Here is an 18,693-nt window from a genome sequence, read left to right on the forward strand (position 1 = left end):
GGCCCGCCATCCCATCTGAGAAGAGGTTCGGAAGTCTTCAACAGAAATCGTCAGTTCTAATTTTACATAACCATTTATTTGTTTGTTTAATTGTTGAGCTACAAAAAAGTAAACGAAAATTAAATGTTTCAATTCAATGAATCAGATTTTGTAAAAAAAATTTACAAATAGGGCTGAGAGATGTGGCAAAAATGCAATCTCGATAATTATTTTCCATACTGAATGATAAAGATGTACATTTCAATATAAGTTGTTACTGCTTGCAGATTTAAAAGAGTACCCCCACAATGACTGAGGCCACAACAATTCGAAGGTCCTTTAAATGGCATAACATATTTTATAAATATGCCTATAAATTTTTGGTGGCTGAAAATTTGAGACATTTCGAATGTATCAAATTCGATACATATTAAAAATTCCATATCTATCGAATCTCTACATCTCGGTGGCAGAAAATAAGATATCAACACACTTTTAGACTCCCATTGTTGCACACTTAGATCAATATAGAGTAAAAAGTGCGCAGCTTATTATTGTTATTGGCATAAATTTTATCGTGATTCGATATAATATTTATCACCCCATCCCTAGTTAAAATGTAAAAACTTTTACTTGACGGATAGAAGACAATGCATTGAACTCCATTGTGGTATGAATTGGGATTGTTTGCTTTATTGTAGGAAGTTCATAGTAAAGGGGCAGCATGGTGGCACAATGGGTAGCATGATCGCCTCACAGCAAGAAGGTCGCTGGTTCGAGCCTTGGCTTGGTCAGTTGGCATTTCTGTGTGGAGTTGCATGTTCTCCCCGTGTTTGTGTGGGTTTCCTCTGATTGCTTCTGGTTTCCCCCACAAGTCCAAAGACATGCGGTACAGGTGAATTGGGTAAGCTAACTTGTATGTGTGTAAATGGAAGAGTATGGGTGTTTCCCAAACCGAAAAGAAAATGAATGAAGGAACTCATACTAAAATGTAAATATATATATAATTATAAATATATATATATTTTTTACAAATATTAATCATTTGGAAATTACCTCTGCAATTTTAACGTAATACCTTTGGCCCACCACCACCCTCGATCAAGATTGGTTTTTGGCCCTTCATTAGAAAAAGTTTGGGCACCCCTGCTTTAGGGTGATACAATGTTGATACGGTGTTGTTTAGAGATTAGCATAATTTTCCTGTAACTTTGCTATTAACACAAAATTCTAGGTAGAACCATAACATGAGAATGTCAAAAGGCCTCTAAATTAAGCATATATATATATATATATATATATATATATATATATATATATATATATATATATATATATATATATATATCAGATAGATAGCATTAAATATCGCAACCATCTGAACTGTGATGGATTTAAGTAATGGAATTATATTATATTATATTATATTATATTATATTATATTATATTATATTATATTATATTATATTATATTATATTATTGTTATAGGACTTTACAGATATTTACTTATGCTAGGACTTCAGAAAGGGCACCATTACAATCAGGCAGTGCGACGACATTCTGCGTCTTCCACTTATTTTCCAGTCAGGCAGTATGAAGGGCGCACTGTTGTTATGGGTCCTTCGTGTAGTTCCTGGTCCACGTCGGTCTGGATCAGAATGAGAAACGGGATAAAAACAGTCACCGATAAACGATCAAGACTCTCGTAGACACAGTTTCACCTGATATTCTCCCAAAAATGGCTCTGGAAGATTTATTTAACGCATTCTGAGAGATCGGAGCCCCATACAGGTAAAAGATTCTAGCCTTAATGGACAGAAGACGTGGATCTGGCCATTTAAAGCTCAACACTGTGTTGTTACCGTGCTTAAAGGGACTTAATGTGCAAATGATCTGGTGTAATTTACTCCAACGCTAAAGGAAATGTAATGGATTGGGATGTAAAGGTGACAGCTGTCAGTGTTAACTGGACGCGAAGTGTAAACAAATGTTAGTTTCACGCAACATTGGGAGAACTGAAAGGAAATGTAAAACTACAGAAGGACACTTGGTTGAATGTTCTCTTTTTTGATAAATTGATGCCTGTCATAACCATTAAAAGGCTGTTTTAATCGTTTTAGTATGAAATAAGCTGGTATTGATTTAAATAGGTGGAGATTAAAAGCTCTGGGTGTGGATTCACAGTAACGTATACCTACAGGGATAGGTATTTTTCCTGCTCATGTTTACACTGTACAAGTCAAACATTGTATAGCTCTTGTATATATTAGCAATGATTATTTAAGCACAGAAATGTAGATTTGTTGTTGAATGCAGGAAATTAGGATGTCATAAATGATATTGAAGTAAAGCTGGTTTTATATTTGCACATTCGTTTATTTTAACAGTCCCTGTATTGTTTACCACTAATTTGAATATTTGGTCTAAAACCGCATGTAAGTATGACCTCCAAACAATATTAGCACTATTTAATTTACTGCGAACAATGTTGTACTCTGATAGTATATGGCTGCTAGTAATATTTCCCTGTTTATAATTTCCAAAAATACTTTTCTGAAGTTATATTATAAAAAAGAATGTCCGAATGTGCGAATATAAAACCAACTTTACCTCAATATACAGAGCTCAGCATATACGAGTACTCAACATTTTGAAAAGGAATATTTTATCCATTTCTCAGTGAATATAAGCAATGTATTTTGGTCCATTTCAACAAAACAGATTTGATGAGAACCTCTTAAGTGCCGTCTGAAATTTCCATTGAAAATAAACATTTTTCTCTGCCTCCTTTGTTTATGAGTTATTTCCCTCAATTATTCTTTGCCATAAAAGTGATACTACTGATTCTACATTCAGGAGCCTTATAAAAATGCTCATTTTAGAGGAAATTCTCAGATGGCATTTAGAGGTTTTTGCATCTAAACTCTTCATTTATTAAACAGATATATTTATTAAAATAATATTTTAGTCAGCAAACATATTTAGAAATTGAAAGAAAATGCAACTTAATCTCAGCAAAATATTGCCAAAAAAAATTTCAACCTACAAAAATTCAACTAAATGTTTCAATTTTTTTTTTGCTTCTCTTGATTTTTTTTTCCTCTTTTTTAAAAAAATTGTATCTAATATTCTTCTACAAGTTATACTTTGGCTGTACTAGTTTTTGAACCGTTTTTGTAAGTTATTTTGTTAGATAAGCTCCAGATTTTGCTTCAGAACTGACTAATCTAATGTATATGCGCAAATATAATATTGTATAGCTTCCTATTAAAAATATGAATTATACGGTAGATTTGTAAGGCGTGTACTTGTATGCTGGGCACTGTAAACATACTTGGTGGCACATAATCACTTTAACCCTTTAACTTTTACTCAAATCATTTTTTTTGACCAATTTCTTTGGTTAAATTATACACCTGACATCATTTTAAGCTAATTTAGGGGTTTTGTTTATGATGACCTGTTAAAGGGCTAGCTCTCCTAAAAATGAAGATATGCTAAATTTACTCGCCCTCAGGCCTTTCAGGATGTACTGTTTTGGATGTAGGCTGCAGGATGTAGGTTACTGAAATTGTGGTTCTTGGTGATTTCTATAATGTCAGTTTGAGAGTCAAAAAACATACATGAAGAAGAATACTTGTGGTTCCTGATAATATCTTGAGGCCTTATCAAGTGAAACTATCTATCTGCGTGAGAAGCTAAACAATATTTACAACATTACTAGACTGTCAGGAACACTCTCCGGACGGTTTACTAGTATATTAAAGTCAACAATGTTATAAATAATGTAGTTTCTTGTACATAACAATCGTTCAGCTTAATTAGACCTCAGTGTATTGTCAGAATCCACTGTCTCAATTCTGTTTTGCACATATATTTTAATCACATCATTAAGATCTCTTTAACATCTCATCATGCATGATTTCCATTCCAGAGGATCTCAGGATGTCTTGGTTTGTTGATCTTGCCGGGAAGGCAGAGGACTTCCTGAATAAAGTGGACCAGGGTGCAGCCACTGCTTTGACAAAACCCACTCAGAAGTCCTCTCTGTCCTACGACAGCCCCGATGCTACCGATTCAACCCAGTACAGTGCTGCAGCTTACAGCTCCACCCAGCAGCACCGGGACTCCCTATCTGCCTTATCCCAAGGAACTTCCACTTTCATCTCCGCAGCTGCTGGGAACATAAAGAAATCCAAAGCTACGGTTTTGGCTGGAACAGCGAACGTTTCCAGCACCACACCTTTGGGTTCCAGCAGCAAGGCGTCGTCCAATTTTGTGAGGCCTAGAAAGAGTGAAGTGAACGACGATTTGCTTTTTGACTTCTTGAACAGTTCAGATCCACCACAGAGTGAGAAAAAGGAAGTCAGGAGAGAAACCGTGTCGAAAGCTTTTAGCTCTACAGGGGGGTCAACACAGAGCCAGATGCCCCCTGTCTCTGTGGCCAGTGATCTCCATGTGGGCCCATCGGTCACTCCGACCCCGTCGTCCACACAGGGTCTGTCCAGAAACTCAAGTCTTGGCTCTCTCTCCAACAGCTCACACAGCATAAAAACTGAGGATGGCTCCACTCGGGACCAAAGCCAAGGTACAAAGATGCATCATGTCTTTTGAGAATCGGTTCAATCATTGTTATGATGGTAATTATTCTTGTTGTACGCTACCTCTTTGGCTGTTACAGAAAGGCAATGTGGAGACAAGTTCAACAGAAAAAATTATATTTGTACTATTCCTCTTAATATATGAAATAATTGATATGCAATGTGCTGCGTTTTTGTGACAAAAGTACAAAAATATGTGGAAAAAGATGCTGTAGATGCTTAGCATGTAGCAATCTATGCTAATTTTAAAATTAGTGGTGTTTAGAAGTACTCTAACTTTAGGTTAAATGTAGTGTGAATAGCTAGGGGGTTAAACCATTTTGTAGAAATATATTAAAGGTCCTATGAAGTACTTTGTTGTTATCTTAACTGAAAAATTAAGAAGGGGCAGCTCCTCCTCTTTTAAACAAACAGCCAATAGCATTTAGTTTTTATCACAGCTCAAGCGCATCAAATGAGAAGCGTTTTGAAGGGGGCGCGGCATGTCAGTTACTAGAGATCATTTAATTGGTCAGGATTTGATGAGAATGAAGTATGAGGTGATGTGAAAATAATTGTTGATCCATTTAGGTGGAAGTGACCAGTGTTGAAAAGAGTATTGAATCATACTCGAGTAAAAGTACTATTACTTGCCTAAAAACGTAGTGCAAGTATCTGTTGTAATTATTAATCAAAGTATGAGTAAAAAGTAGACTTTTCAAAAGTACTCAAGAGTAGTAAGTAATGAGTATTACGCTGTAAAAAGCTGATGATTTACATGTAATTTGTGCATGTGTGTAAACGTAACATTCTGTCGTGCATTTAGTTATTGTCCAGCAGGCACACAACGTCATAAGACGTTAATATTAGGTTAGATTTAGGTTGTGATGTCAGGTGACCAAAATTCAATGTCTAGCCAGCGTCTAAGGACAACATTATTTTGATGTCCAATAACGACTTCAAATGACATTGATATTTGGTTGATTTTAGGTTGTGTTAGAAAGTGACCAAAATTCAACGTCGAGCCAACATCTTAAACCAATGTCATATTGATGTCAAATGCTGACATTAAATTGTCAGGTATGCCAACATCTGATAGACTTCATAGTAGTTATGCCCACATAACGTCAAGCTTTAACATCATTAGATGTTGATTCTTAGGTTGGATGTTGGACATTGACATTGGCCTGACGTGGGTTCTAAAGTCAACCAGATTTTCATTTCCAAACAAAATGCAACGTCCCCACGACGTTGGGGTACAGTGTCAGTCTGACGTCATGTTGACGTCTTGTTCCTGCTTGGTGTTTAGGGCCATCTTGGTCATTGTACAGTTGGGATATTTTTAATGCTTCCAAACAGTTTTCTGCAATTATAAATCACCCATGTCTTGGGGTAGTTTATAACGATGCGATTTTCCTTCTATGTGCGTTTTAATTCGACCGGAATCACTGGACTGATTTATTTATTTATTTATTTATTTTTTAAATCCCCATAGACAAGAAAAAATAGTGACTGCAGGTTGAAAGAAATTAGTGGAGTAAAAGTACCGATACAGCACTAAAAATTTACTAGTAAAAGTACACATTATTAAAACTACTTGGTAAATTATAATTCCTGAGAAAAAAACTACTCAATTACAGTAATTTGAGTATTTGTAATTTGTAACTTTACACCACTGGAAGTGACAAACTGAAATCTTTGGATGTTTGTATCAGGTTTAAATCTTCTAAACGCAAAAACAAGGAAATCTGTGTTTTTGAAGCTAAGATAGTATGGTTTATTTTAATTATGTAGCCTGACATGTTTACTGTTGCAAAATATTATAAAAGTTTCCTAAAATGTAATTTATTGTGTTAAATAGAGAAAAGAAAATATATATATTTTAAAAGACATTAAAAAATAACATATTTTACAGCAGTAAACACAATACTGTGATCTCGTGAAACCGTGATATTTTTATCCAAGGTTATCATACCGTCAGAAACTTATACAGGCCCATGTCTACTCCATATCTTCTGTCCAGCTGATGTTCCAGAGAGTTTGACTGCAGGACTGGATGATCTTGCTGATCCTCAGCCAGTTCTGGATATTCAATCTCAAGATCTTCAACAACAGCAGCAGCAGCAAGGCCAAGAGCATGTGATCTCCAACCTTCGTCTTGAAAACCAGCTTCTGCGTAATGAAGTCTCCTCTCTCAACCAGGAGATGGCCTCTTTAATTCAAAGAGCCAAAGACATGCAGGAAGGTGAGCCGAGAGAGGTTTTTGACATGTATGCTGTGAATCAGCAACCCTGTTTCCACCTAGTATTAACACACTTTCTTTGTGATCCCATAACCAATCGCCATTTCCATCTTAAAGGGATAGTTCACCAAAAAATGAAAATTTTTGTCCTTGTTTAATCATTTGTTCCAAACCTGTTTGAAAGTTGTTGTTTTTTCTTCTTCTTTGAAAACAAAAGAAGAAATGCTGAGGAATGTAGGGAAAAAACAGCCATTGACTTCCATAGTGTTTTTTGTTCCTACTATTTAATGTCATTGGCTGCTTTTTTTTCCCCAACATTCTTCAGATTATCTTCATTTGTGTTCAACAGAAGAAAGAAATTTGTATAAATTTGGAACAATGGGAGTGTGAGTAAATGGGGAGGAAATGTTTATTTTATTTTTGGTCAACTATCCCTTTAAATAGGAGCACTCTGTGGGACACACAAGTACTATAAAATCATCAAACCCATTACCTTGTGTGGCTTTCCCCTTACTGATTACACTGATTACATGTTAGGTCAGTTGCCAGAAGTAGCTGGGGTTTTTTGTGGCTGTTTGAATACATTTGACCACATCTGATTAAGTGCACTTTCAGCTTCCTTCTTGAAGTGGTTAAAGTGGACAAGCTTAAATCATTTTATTTCTAAGATTTCTTTTTTTTTTTTTTCATGTTTTATTTATTTCAACTTTTGACTCATTTCCAATGAGTGCTATGATTGAGAACTGCAGTAGGGTACTAAAAGGGAGCTAGACTCACTGCTGAATGCTATTGGTTTACAAGAACTGTCACTCGAGACATGAGAAACGACAACACAGGAAGCACCATTTTCAAACACAGAGCTGAAATATGACTCTGTTATACAATGATGGTGCACAGCAATGAACCGTGATCAAAAATCTTGTCCTCTTATAACAAACAGCCATATATCAAGAAGCAAGAACTTAGGTGTGCAAAAGACGCCAGTTATGTAAACAACAGGGTTCTATTGTCAGTGGAAACGCAAGCCTGATCAGGGTGACCCATACTGAATCATACTAAACTGTGCTGTACTGCTCAGTTGAAACTGGGTAATTATTTCATCTATAATTCTAGTATTCCTTACATTTATATAGTACTTTTCTGGACGCTCAAAGCGCTTTACACATTGGGGGAACCACCGGTGTGCAGCATCTACGTGGATGACGCGACGGCAGCCATATTGCGCCAGACTGCACACCATCTGATTGGTGGAGAGGAGACAGCGTGATGAAGCCAATTGTGATATGGGGGTGATTAGGAGGCCATGATGGACAGAGGCCAGTGGGCAAATTTAAACAGGATGCCAGGGTTAAACCCCTTCTCTTTTTTGAAGGACATCCTGGGATTTTTAACGTCCACAGTGAGTCAGTATCTCAGTTTAACGTCTCATCTGGAAGACGCCGGTCACTGAGCAGTATAGAGTCCCCTTCATTATACTGGGGCATTAGGACCCACCCAGACCACAGGTTGAGCACCCCCTGCTGACCTCACTAACACCATTTCCGGCAGCAACCTAGCTTTCCTATGTGATCTCCCATTCAGGTACGGACCGGGCGCAGCCCTGCTTAGTGGGCAACCATGTGAGAGTTAGCTGCCGGCTATTTCAATTAATGAAAGCTAATTTAATTGTTTGAGTTTTAATCAACAACAACACTGCCATTAATTCATCATTCCTTCCCCTTTTTAGAGGTGAATCTCGGCAGAGCTCGTGCTGACAAGTGGAATTCGGACCAGTCTCGAGTTGATCGCACGGTTCGAGAACTAAGCTCACAGGTCGATGATCTCACAGAAGCCTTGTCGGCAAAAGACGGTCAGTTGGCGGTCTTGAAAGTGCGACTGGACGAGGCAGATCAGTTACTGAAGGCCCGAAGCTCTGCTCTCGAAGAGGCACAGAACGAGAGGGTCAGGTGTGTCTTTTTGACATCTCAAGAGCAGAAAGGCAATCCAGTTTTAGTTGAACTTCTAAAATCGATCAATATAATCTATAAATAAACAAACGTCTGATGCTGTTTTGTGTGCTTTAGGATTCTTCAGGATCACAGTGAAGGCAGCAGTCTACACTCTCAGGCTGTACAGACACTACAGGACAGATTAAGAGACGCAGAGGCTGCAGTGAAGAGAGAACAGGAGAGCTACAGACAGATACAGGTGACCTAAATAGGACCACAGACTCTCAGGGCGCTTTCACACCTAAAGATCGATTGTTTTGTTCTGAAATGGGGATTAAAATTGTTACAATGTCGTTATTTTTATAGACCGTTTTAGTGTTTTTGTGACACACAATTTTGAAAGGTGTGTGTTAAAGCCGTTATAATCTGTCAGATGTGGTTCAAGCGCGCGAGAAAAACGTTCTCCTAGTTCACGTCTGCCATCAGAAATACAGTGTGTGTGTTTTCCCGGCCTGTCAGCTGTTAGCTCAGCGGCTCTTCAACACACACACACACACACACACACACACACACACACACACACACACACACACACATGCCACACGCACATGCAATACTTCATTGCAAACCAGAGTACTGGCATGAAACGTAACAGGTATGTAAGTCATGCAATTTACAAAAATGACCAATAAAAGTCCGTTACTGATACTCTACTGGCTGATTTGCATGTTCATTCTAATCGTGAGCCGTTTATGTTTCATTTAGTGTGTAGTATTCACCACGATTTGTGTTTTTCTGTCATTTCAAGATGTCAATTTATTTTCACTTTGTCACAGTTATTAAATCAGTGTGCTAGTGGGACAGTACAGGTGACTTTAGCAATGACGAGGCTTCATTTAAACAGCAGAAGATGCCGTCTGACAACGAGGGGAAAATGCCTCACAGCAGTTGTTTTCCATCCTATTAGATCACATTTTTTTTAAATGATCAGTCCAGGAGGTGGCGCTGATCGACAACAGTATCAGTTTAAAGAAGATAAGTGCAAGTAAAATAGATTAAAACTATCATTTCAAGGCTGTCCAAATGTGACTGTTTACACGCATCAGCTGCCGACCGGAAGTTTTTAGCATTCTCCTTGCGCATACACGCAAAGCATAATGGGTAATTTTGCGTTCCAAGAAAAAGCTCTATACTTGATGTGGTTCGCTTTTACACTGCAAATTTCCTAAGTGGACTAAAAGTGCTTAAACAAGTCACGTGCCAGTATGTGAACTCACCTCACAATGGTCAGAGTTTGTTTTATTTTCTCATGTCATACATTATTTTAATTTATGATGATGAGAAATAAGACATTATAAGTGAAATGGTGCACTTTTATTTTGAATAATGACTCCCACAGACATAGTCATCATCAAATGTAAATCAGAGGTAAGAATTTCTTATGCGTAGCCTCATTTCATTTTTTAAGGGTTGTAAAATATATATGGATTCTATATCAGAAGTCAAGTTAACCAAAATGTTAATGATATTATATATTAGACGGCATGCTTTTACTTTCGTATTCGACATAACACACTTTTACTGGTAGGAATGATATTTCTACTCGTCATTCTCTCTTCTTATAACTATATATATGCCTATTACATAATACAGTATTTCACAACTCTGTTCCTGAAGACACACCTACAGTACACATTTTCAACCTCTCCCTAATCAAGCACACCTAAATCAACTCATCAGAACATTAGAAGAGACTTCAAAACCTGAAGTTAATAGGTCAGATAAGGGAGACATCCTAAATATGTACTGTTGGTGTGCCTCCAGGAACAGAGTTGGGAAACACTGCCATAATACACTGATATAGTCTGGTTGTTAAGTTCGTTGGATTGTATTGCTTTCACTAGAACTGAACAGCTCTAGAGTTTGTTTAAATTGAGCCGAGACCACCTGAATGAGGTTGTTTGGGCGCAAATCCCAGCGTGATTGCGGGTTTCATATACTATATACCCAAATGAATCGAGTTAGGGTGGGCAAATGTGCCACCAAACTTCTAGTTGTGAATCCCCCTCAAACACAATCAGGATTATTTTTTGAAATCAAATTCTTTCAAATTGATTGTTAGTGACTTGATGTTTTCTTACAGAGTGAGTTTGCGGCACGACTTGCGAAAGTTGAGGCCGAGCGTCAGACCCTGGCAGAGTCTTTAACAAATGCTGAGCGCCGGTTAACCGAAGAGAAACAGAGAGCTGAGGATCTTCAGCAACAGGCCAAAAGCTCCCGATCCGCAGCAGAATACACCAAACAAGAGCTCCAGGACTACAAAAACAAAGCCTCACGCATATTACAGGTGTCGTTCTCTTTATCTTTACTGTATGTACCTCTCCCCTTAATTACCCCCCACCCCCAAGGAAAGAAGGCTCATGGGTTTGTGGGTTTTCCTGCAGTCTAAGGAAAAGCTGATCAACAGTCTCAAGGAGGGCTCGGGTCTGGAGGTGCTGGAGGGAGCCGGCACTGGTGTTGAACTTGAAGAGCTGCGTCATGAAAAAGAGCTGCAAAGAGAAGAGATTCAAAAACTACAGGCACAGATACAGAGCTTGCGAACAGAGATACAGGTACAAACAGGTGCACACATGTATATTAAAAAAAAAACCTAAATATACAACTCTCTCAGCCTTTTGATTATATTGAATGTGTGTCTTTGTTTTTTTTTGTGTGCTTTAAGGAATAGTTCACCCAAATTTACTGAAATGTACTGAATTTCTTAAACCCAAAACAAGATTTTGAAGAGAGTTGTAAACCAGCAGCCATTGACATCATCCATAGTAGGAAACAAAAATCTATGGAAGTCAATGGCTTGTTTTCCCTCTATATTGTAAATTCCTTTGTGTTCAAAGGAAGAAAGATGCTCAAGCAGTGGAGAATGAGTAAATGAGGACCGAAGTTTTATTTTTGGGTGAACTATCTTTTTTAAATGTCTTCATAGTCTGTTGTTTTAAGAAACCATAAACGACAAAAATGTAGTTGGAAAACATGCATAAGTTAATCTTATCTAAAATGGCACAACTAAACATTTGTGATGGAAAGCAATTAATGTAAAAAAAAAAACTCCCTTTTATTTACTTTAATTACCATCAAAATTGGGTTTTAGGATCTGGAAACCCAATCGCTCACTGAGAACGAGAACTGGAGAGAACAGCTGGCAGAAGTACAGGAACAACAGGCACAGCAGATCAGAGCCAAACAGGAAATGGAGGCAGAACTGGAGAGATCCAAACAGGTACGTCATTGAGAGGGAGATGACAGCACCCAGGTTTTCAGAGAGGGTATAATGTGCTCTGCTACGTTTTATTTTTAAAATGATGATGTTTTATAATAACTAAATGTTGATGAATTCAATGCAAGAACATTTAGATTTCATGGTAAAATACTGGGTAATACTACCTTTTCTGTCACAGAACAACATCTTAAAAAGTGTCAGTTGCCTGCAAATGTCTGAGATTGGGGTAAAGTTGGTTTTATATTGACACACAAGGACGCTCTCCTTAATATTATATTTTCAGAAAAGTATTTTTTGCTAATTCTAAATAGGGAAATTATATTAGCAGCCAAAGACTATCAAAGTACAACATTGTTCACAATCAATTAAATAGTTCTAATGTTGTTTTGAAGTCATACTTCCATGCTATTTCTCACTGAATATTCAAAATACCATGGTAAACAATATAGGGACCATGTCACAAGTTATCCACAGTTGTGTGTTAATACAAAAACAACTTTGCCTCAATATGTCTGACTAAGGCCCCGTTTACACTAATACGTTTTAGTTTTAAAACGCATGAGTTTTGTTACAGTTACGCCTTCCGTCCACACTACCCCGGAGTTTTCGAGCCCTGAAAACGGAGCGTTTTGAAAATGCTGAAGAGGCCATTTTCATTTTAAAATCCTTCTTCTCCGTGTGTTAGTGTGGATGGGGGAAAACGGAGACATCTAAAAGCAGAGGCGGGGCTACAGACATTCGTCTATCTGATTGGGGCTTCTCCTCAATATTAATTAACCTACATCAAGTTCAGTCTTGCATCCTTTTCATCCAAGTTCAGACTTCACTAGTTTGATATGGAAAACAAACTCATGAGGACATATCGGATAAATCTTCAAAGAGATCAGTGTACTGTTTAACCTCATTCACTTCACCCGGGCTACGTTGTTTCACTTTCTTAACAATAAAATGAAAATATGATATGAAGAACTGCCTATTTTCATTTTGATAATAACAACTTAACAGACACCAAAAATGTTGAAGCGTCTTGTAGCTACATATTTATACGAGCGTCATCTTCACTTAATGCATATTTATTACAAAATGGAGCCTATAAGATAACTGACTCCTTTCATTTTCATTGAAAATACAAAACATAATTGCTGAATATCGGTTTTAATTATTCAATAATGGCCATTATTAAAGTATAACGCACAATATTTTATACATTATAGGAAATAAAGGCAAGCAATCAGTCAGATATCCAGAATCAGTGTATGTGGTTACATTAATATATTAGCTTATCTTTGTGCTCAGCCAAAACTCGTTACCTGAGAACAAGTAATAGATTCAAAAGACCAAAGTCTGGGTATATGTCGTTAGATAGAGACTAGATGAATTAAATATCACGTTTAACAACTGTTGTGAGATTAGATCTAGCGGTAGATCCTTGATGAGCAGTCCGACGAGCACAGCTCTTACCTGGGGTTCTGTGCTCAAAGCACCCGCTAACTGCCTGGAGCTGAGAAGCACACATACACTGCAGCGCATGCCAGAGTGTGTGTATGGTCATGTGATGTGCGTTTTCAGTGGTATAGTGTGGATGGAGAGTTGTACAGAAACGCTGGGTGAAACGCCAGTGTGGACGTTGATCATTATAATTCTAAAACGCCATTTTAAAACTAAAACGTATTAGTGTAAACGGGGCCTAAGAATCAAGATGGCGAGCCCAAGCAGGGCAGACATGTAAATTGGCAACTCATGACTAAGAACAACAAATGGGCCACTATGAAAAAAATAACTGAAAGTAAAGCATGTCTGAAATAATCTAATATCTAAATGTATTCATTGGCAATAAAAGTGATCAGTTTTAATCATAAACACAGTCTAAATTTAAAGATCACTTGAAATTGAAGTTAGATTAAACTTTGGGCCAAGAACAAAACTAGAAATAAACTAGTTTAAGTATACAGAAGTCCAAGAAAAGACTAACATGCTTTGTATTCTCCAGGAACTGCAGTACATTGAGGAAGAGCATCACCGGACTAAAATTACCCTTCAGGGTCGCGTCAAAGACAGAGAAGATGAGATCCAGAAGCTTAGAAATCAGGTACACAAACCTTCAGAAAATTTGTAGTAGGTGCACACTCTTGTCTGTGGTTGTTTATGGTCATTTTACTCTTCCTCTGGTAGCTGACGAATAAGGCTCTGAGTAACAGCAGTCAGGCGGAGCTGGAGGGTCGTCTGCACCAGCTGACGGAGACTCTGATTCAGAAGCAGACCATGTTGGAGGCTCTGGGCACAGAGAAAAACTCACTGGTTTTTCAGCTGGAGAGGCTCGAACAGCAACTGAAGAGCCTGCAGGGCGGACAGAACAGCGCATCGCACATTAACATGGCGGCCATGGACGGACCAGGTCTGTGCACTGCATGATGGGATTTATCTTCTTAAATCAGTGCTGTGTCTCACCTCAAGCTTGATTGAATAGAATAATTAAAGTTTTGGTGGCCAAATATGATTGTTTGACTGGTTTCATGTGTACAGGTGCTAGGCAGAGGAACACACCAATATTGTTTAGTGATGGAGATGGCCCGGGTACAGGGGTGTATGGGAAGGTTCGCAAAGCAGCCAGCACAATTGACCGCTTCAGGTAACCAACGTCCATGATTTATTTTATTTTTTACATTTATTTTATTTAATTTTTTGCTTTTTTTTTTGTGCTAAATTGAATTAAGTGGCATAATTTTCAGCATTCAGAAGTGACCAATTACAAGAAATCACAAGAAAAGTGGTATGAGCTTTAATGAATTTGCACTTGCTTTTGTAAATAAAAGCACTGAATAGGAACAAGCTCATAATAATCTGAAATATATCGCGATACAGTAAATTATGTTAACAGCAGCGTAATGATTAACATTAAATATCATTTTTGTACATGTTTATTAGCGCCATTAATCTTCGGTGGGTGTCGAAGTGGCACATGCCAGTGAAAACCAGACGTGCCACCGGAAGCGTCACAACACTCAGATAACTCCAGTAAATTTGATTGATTTTTGAGTAAAACCCAAACAGAGACGCTTCTAATAAGGAACCGCCGCGATACAATAATATGTGGCACAAAAGATCCGTTTTAGTGGCACTTGCCAGTGATATCCACTGACATAGATTGCCAAATGACTAAATATTATGTATTGTAGCAATAAATACCAGATTTATAACTACGAATAAATAAAATAAATTCAAATAATAATTAAAAATATCATGGAGAAGCCCAGCATATAAACTAACTCGCGATGCAGTAAATTGTTAACAGCAGCGTAATGATTAACATTAAATATAATTTTTGCACATGTTCATTAGCACCATTAATCTTCAGCCCTTTGAACATGAGAAAAAGTTTCTCTCTGTATCACTCTGATCTGTATTTTAAATAATAATGTTAATAATTAAAATAATAGACATCCATTTGACCACCCCTCTAATGGTTTTACAATTGTGAATGCATAATTACACCAATCAGTCTATGCGAGGAAACATTATTCAACAATCTGAAACCGGCGGATTCAGAGCACCAATAGACACCGAAAGAGTTCACAAGACTGTTTCTACATAAAGCCTAAAAGTAAAGTCAAATTAGATGCATAGTTTGTCATAAAGTAAGCCGAAATAGCTAATCCGCTCAAAATACACTAAATAGACTATCCAACAAAACACTAAAAACTTAAATACATGTATTTATTTAAAATTCATTATATTACATCCGTTTATTAATAAATTAGATGCCATTTCTATAAATAAATACATTTGATTCACTGAAGTATGTCTTACACAAACTCACATTACTGAAAAAGCTGACTCCCTCGATCGTCATTGTACAATTCACACACTGACTAAAACCTAAATGGCAACCTGGAAGACGGTTATGAGGCAACACAGAGAACAAACTGTTATTGTTTTCGACTGAATACATGCAACACAGACCAAAACCATTATGTGAACACATTCAAGTTGCTAGATAATAAGTCACTACATGTTACTGAGGATAAAACAGCGGCTTTATTTATAGATGTATTTAACAGAGTCACAGTTGTTATTAAAATATGTCCCTTTTTCCTCCAGTATACGTCTAGGAATCTTTCTCAGACGTTACCCCATGGCCAGGGTATTTGTTATTATTTATATGGTGAGTTTACAGCACATCGAGGAATACTTGACAGTTCAAATTAAAGAAAGATGTAATGTCTTTCATTCCTTTGCTTTTCTTTCCAGGCACTTCTACACCTTTGGGTAATGATTGTCCTTTTGACGTACACACCAGAGATGCACCACAGTCATCCTGATGGGAGATGAAGGATTTCTTATCTGTAATAATAACTAAGAACCTGTCGTGATCAGTAAAAGTTAATAAAGGTGAAACTTGGGGAGATTTCAAGCTGCTGTACAGTGGCTCAATATGCATTCATCTACAATTTGCACAGACATGCTGCTGGGTGGTTTTCTCCTTTTCTCTCTCATTTGTTACGCTGTTTCTCATGCGTTTCTTCTTAATCCACTGCATCTTTGTCTGTCTTGGCCCATACGTGTTTGAACGCTAAAAGTTTAGTGCGAGTGATAAGAGCGGCATGAAGAGAAATATTTAAGGTGTAATTTAAAGGTGTGGTTTTAATCGGTTTAAGAGTTCTCCTTTTCTTTTATTCGGCTCTGTTTCATGCAGATGTAATCATGATTATTTTTGTTACAGCAAATAACAGATTGTATTCCTCACACTGTAAAGCAGATTTATCTGAATAAATATTAACACAGACATAATCTTCTTTCTCTCTGCTGGTTTTTTGTGACTTTTTGTTAAGCACAGAAGGACACCAGATGAGGGATATAATGGGAAAAATAGGAAGTGTTCAAATAAATAATAAATTGTGATTGAAATATTTAAAAGTGACACCTATTATATTTAAATATTTAAAAATGACACACAAATGTATTTATTTTTATGTATATCATTATAATACTGTTCAAATTATGTGGGTTTTTAAATGTCTCGTATTCTTACTGAGGATGCATTTATTTGACCAGTGTCACATGATCCTTCTGAAATGATTCTCTAACATGTTCATTTGGTGTTTAAGAAATATCTTTTATTACTATCAATGTTAAAAGCAGATGTGGTGTTTAAGATTTTGTTGAAATATTTTTTAATGAGGAGAAAATTTAGAAGGTCAGCGTGTAATTTATTTTTTACTTTTTAGTGTTACTTGTAATGCATTCTCAAAGGAGGCGTTCTGCCATTGTTTACTCATGCTTAACTTACCTGTTTGAGTTTCTTTTTTCTGTTGAACACAAAAGAAGATATTTTAAAGAAAGCTGAAAACCTGTAACCATTCACTTACCCAGTTTGTGTTTTTTTTGGATTTCAATGGTTACCAATTTTCAGCTTTCTTCAAAATATCTACTTTCATTAAACAGAAGAAAGAAACTCTTAAAGGTTTGTAACACTTGAGGGTGAGTAAATAATGGGTTAATTTTCATTTTTGGGTGAATGATTTTGTTTTTATTTAAAAGTATTTATTTTAAAATAATATATCTGGCCTTTTGACTTATTGAATGTAATGTATGTCAAATAATTTGTTAAATATATTATTTTACCATTATTTAATATTCAATGAATAAATATGAACAGACATAATCTGTGTTGAAAAAAATGAAAAATGTTCAAATAAATTATTAATTAAAAATATTTAAAAATGAAACCTATTTTAATGTATTATTATACTACTCTTCAACATTTGTGGGATTTTAAATGTCTTATATGCTTCCTGAGGATGCATTTGTTTGACCAAAAATACAATAAAAACAGTAATAATGTGAAACAATATTAGACTTTTTTTTTTTTAAAGAACAGATTAATCTTCAGCATACATTACTCTGGTCTGCATGTCACATGATTCTTCTGAAATGATTCTCTAACATGTTAATTTGGTGTTCAAGAAATATCTTTTATTACTATTAATGTTAAAAACAGATGTGGTGCTTAATATTTTGTTGAAATATTCTTTAAAGAAGAGAAAACTCAGAAGGTCAGCGTGTAATTTATTTTTTACTTTTTAGTGTCACTTATAATGCATTCTCAAATGGAGAGTTCATCCAAAATGTAAAGTTCTGCCATTATTTACTCATGCTCAACTTACCTGTTTGAGTTTCTTTCTTCTGTTAAACACAAAAGAAGATATTTTGAAGAATGCTGTAAACTTGTAACTATATCGACATCCATAGATTCTGTTTACGGAAGTCGATGGTTACAGGTTTCAGCTTTCTTCAAAATATCTTCTTTTGTGATCTTCAGAAGAAAGAAACTCACTTGAGGGTGAGTAAATAAATAGCGAGTTTTCCTGTTTTGGGAGAACTATCCCTTTATTTAAAAATATTTATTTATTTAAAAACAATATATCTGGCCTTTTGACTTTATGAATGCAGTGTATGTCACATAATTTGATAAATATATAAATTTTCCTTATTTTAATATTGCCACATTTGACACTCCGCAATATATGGAGTCTCGGAAATACTGTCTCTGTCAGGGTTGCACAAACTTTTTCATATGAAGGGCCAAAAACCAAAAATTATTGAAAGACGTAGGCTGAAGGTAAACACACTGTAAAAAAAGAAAAAAGAAAATGTTGACTCAACTTATGATTTTAAGGCAACAAACT

The 18,693-nt window shown here is 36.4% G+C and overlaps 1 protein-coding gene across 1 annotated transcript; it reads left to right on the plus strand.

The window, feature by feature from the left end:
• Nucleotides 1-1,588: 1,588 nt before the first annotated feature.
• Nucleotides 1,589-16,795, plus strand: golga5 (golgin A5). The gene is made up of 13 exons (XM_056470261.1): nt 1,589-1,771; nt 3,915-4,568; nt 6,584-6,805; nt 8,529-8,748; nt 8,866-8,989; nt 10,874-11,077; nt 11,175-11,342; nt 11,879-12,007; nt 13,998-14,096; nt 14,180-14,402; nt 14,531-14,636; nt 16,106-16,169; nt 16,256-16,795. Exons 2-13 carry the CDS (start codon nt 3,926-3,928, stop codon nt 16,334-16,336), a joined length of 2,283 nt encoding a protein of 760 aa, XP_056326236.1. The 5' UTR covers nt 1,589-1,771; nt 3,915-3,925; the 3' UTR covers nt 16,337-16,795.
• Nucleotides 16,796-18,693: the final 1,898 nt, after the last annotated feature.

Source organism: Danio aesculapii, chromosome 13 (assembly GCF_903798145.1).
Source record: "Danio aesculapii chromosome 13, fDanAes4.1, whole genome shotgun sequence".
NCBI classification, from domain to species: Eukaryota; Metazoa; Chordata; class Actinopteri; order Cypriniformes; family Danionidae; genus Danio; species Danio aesculapii.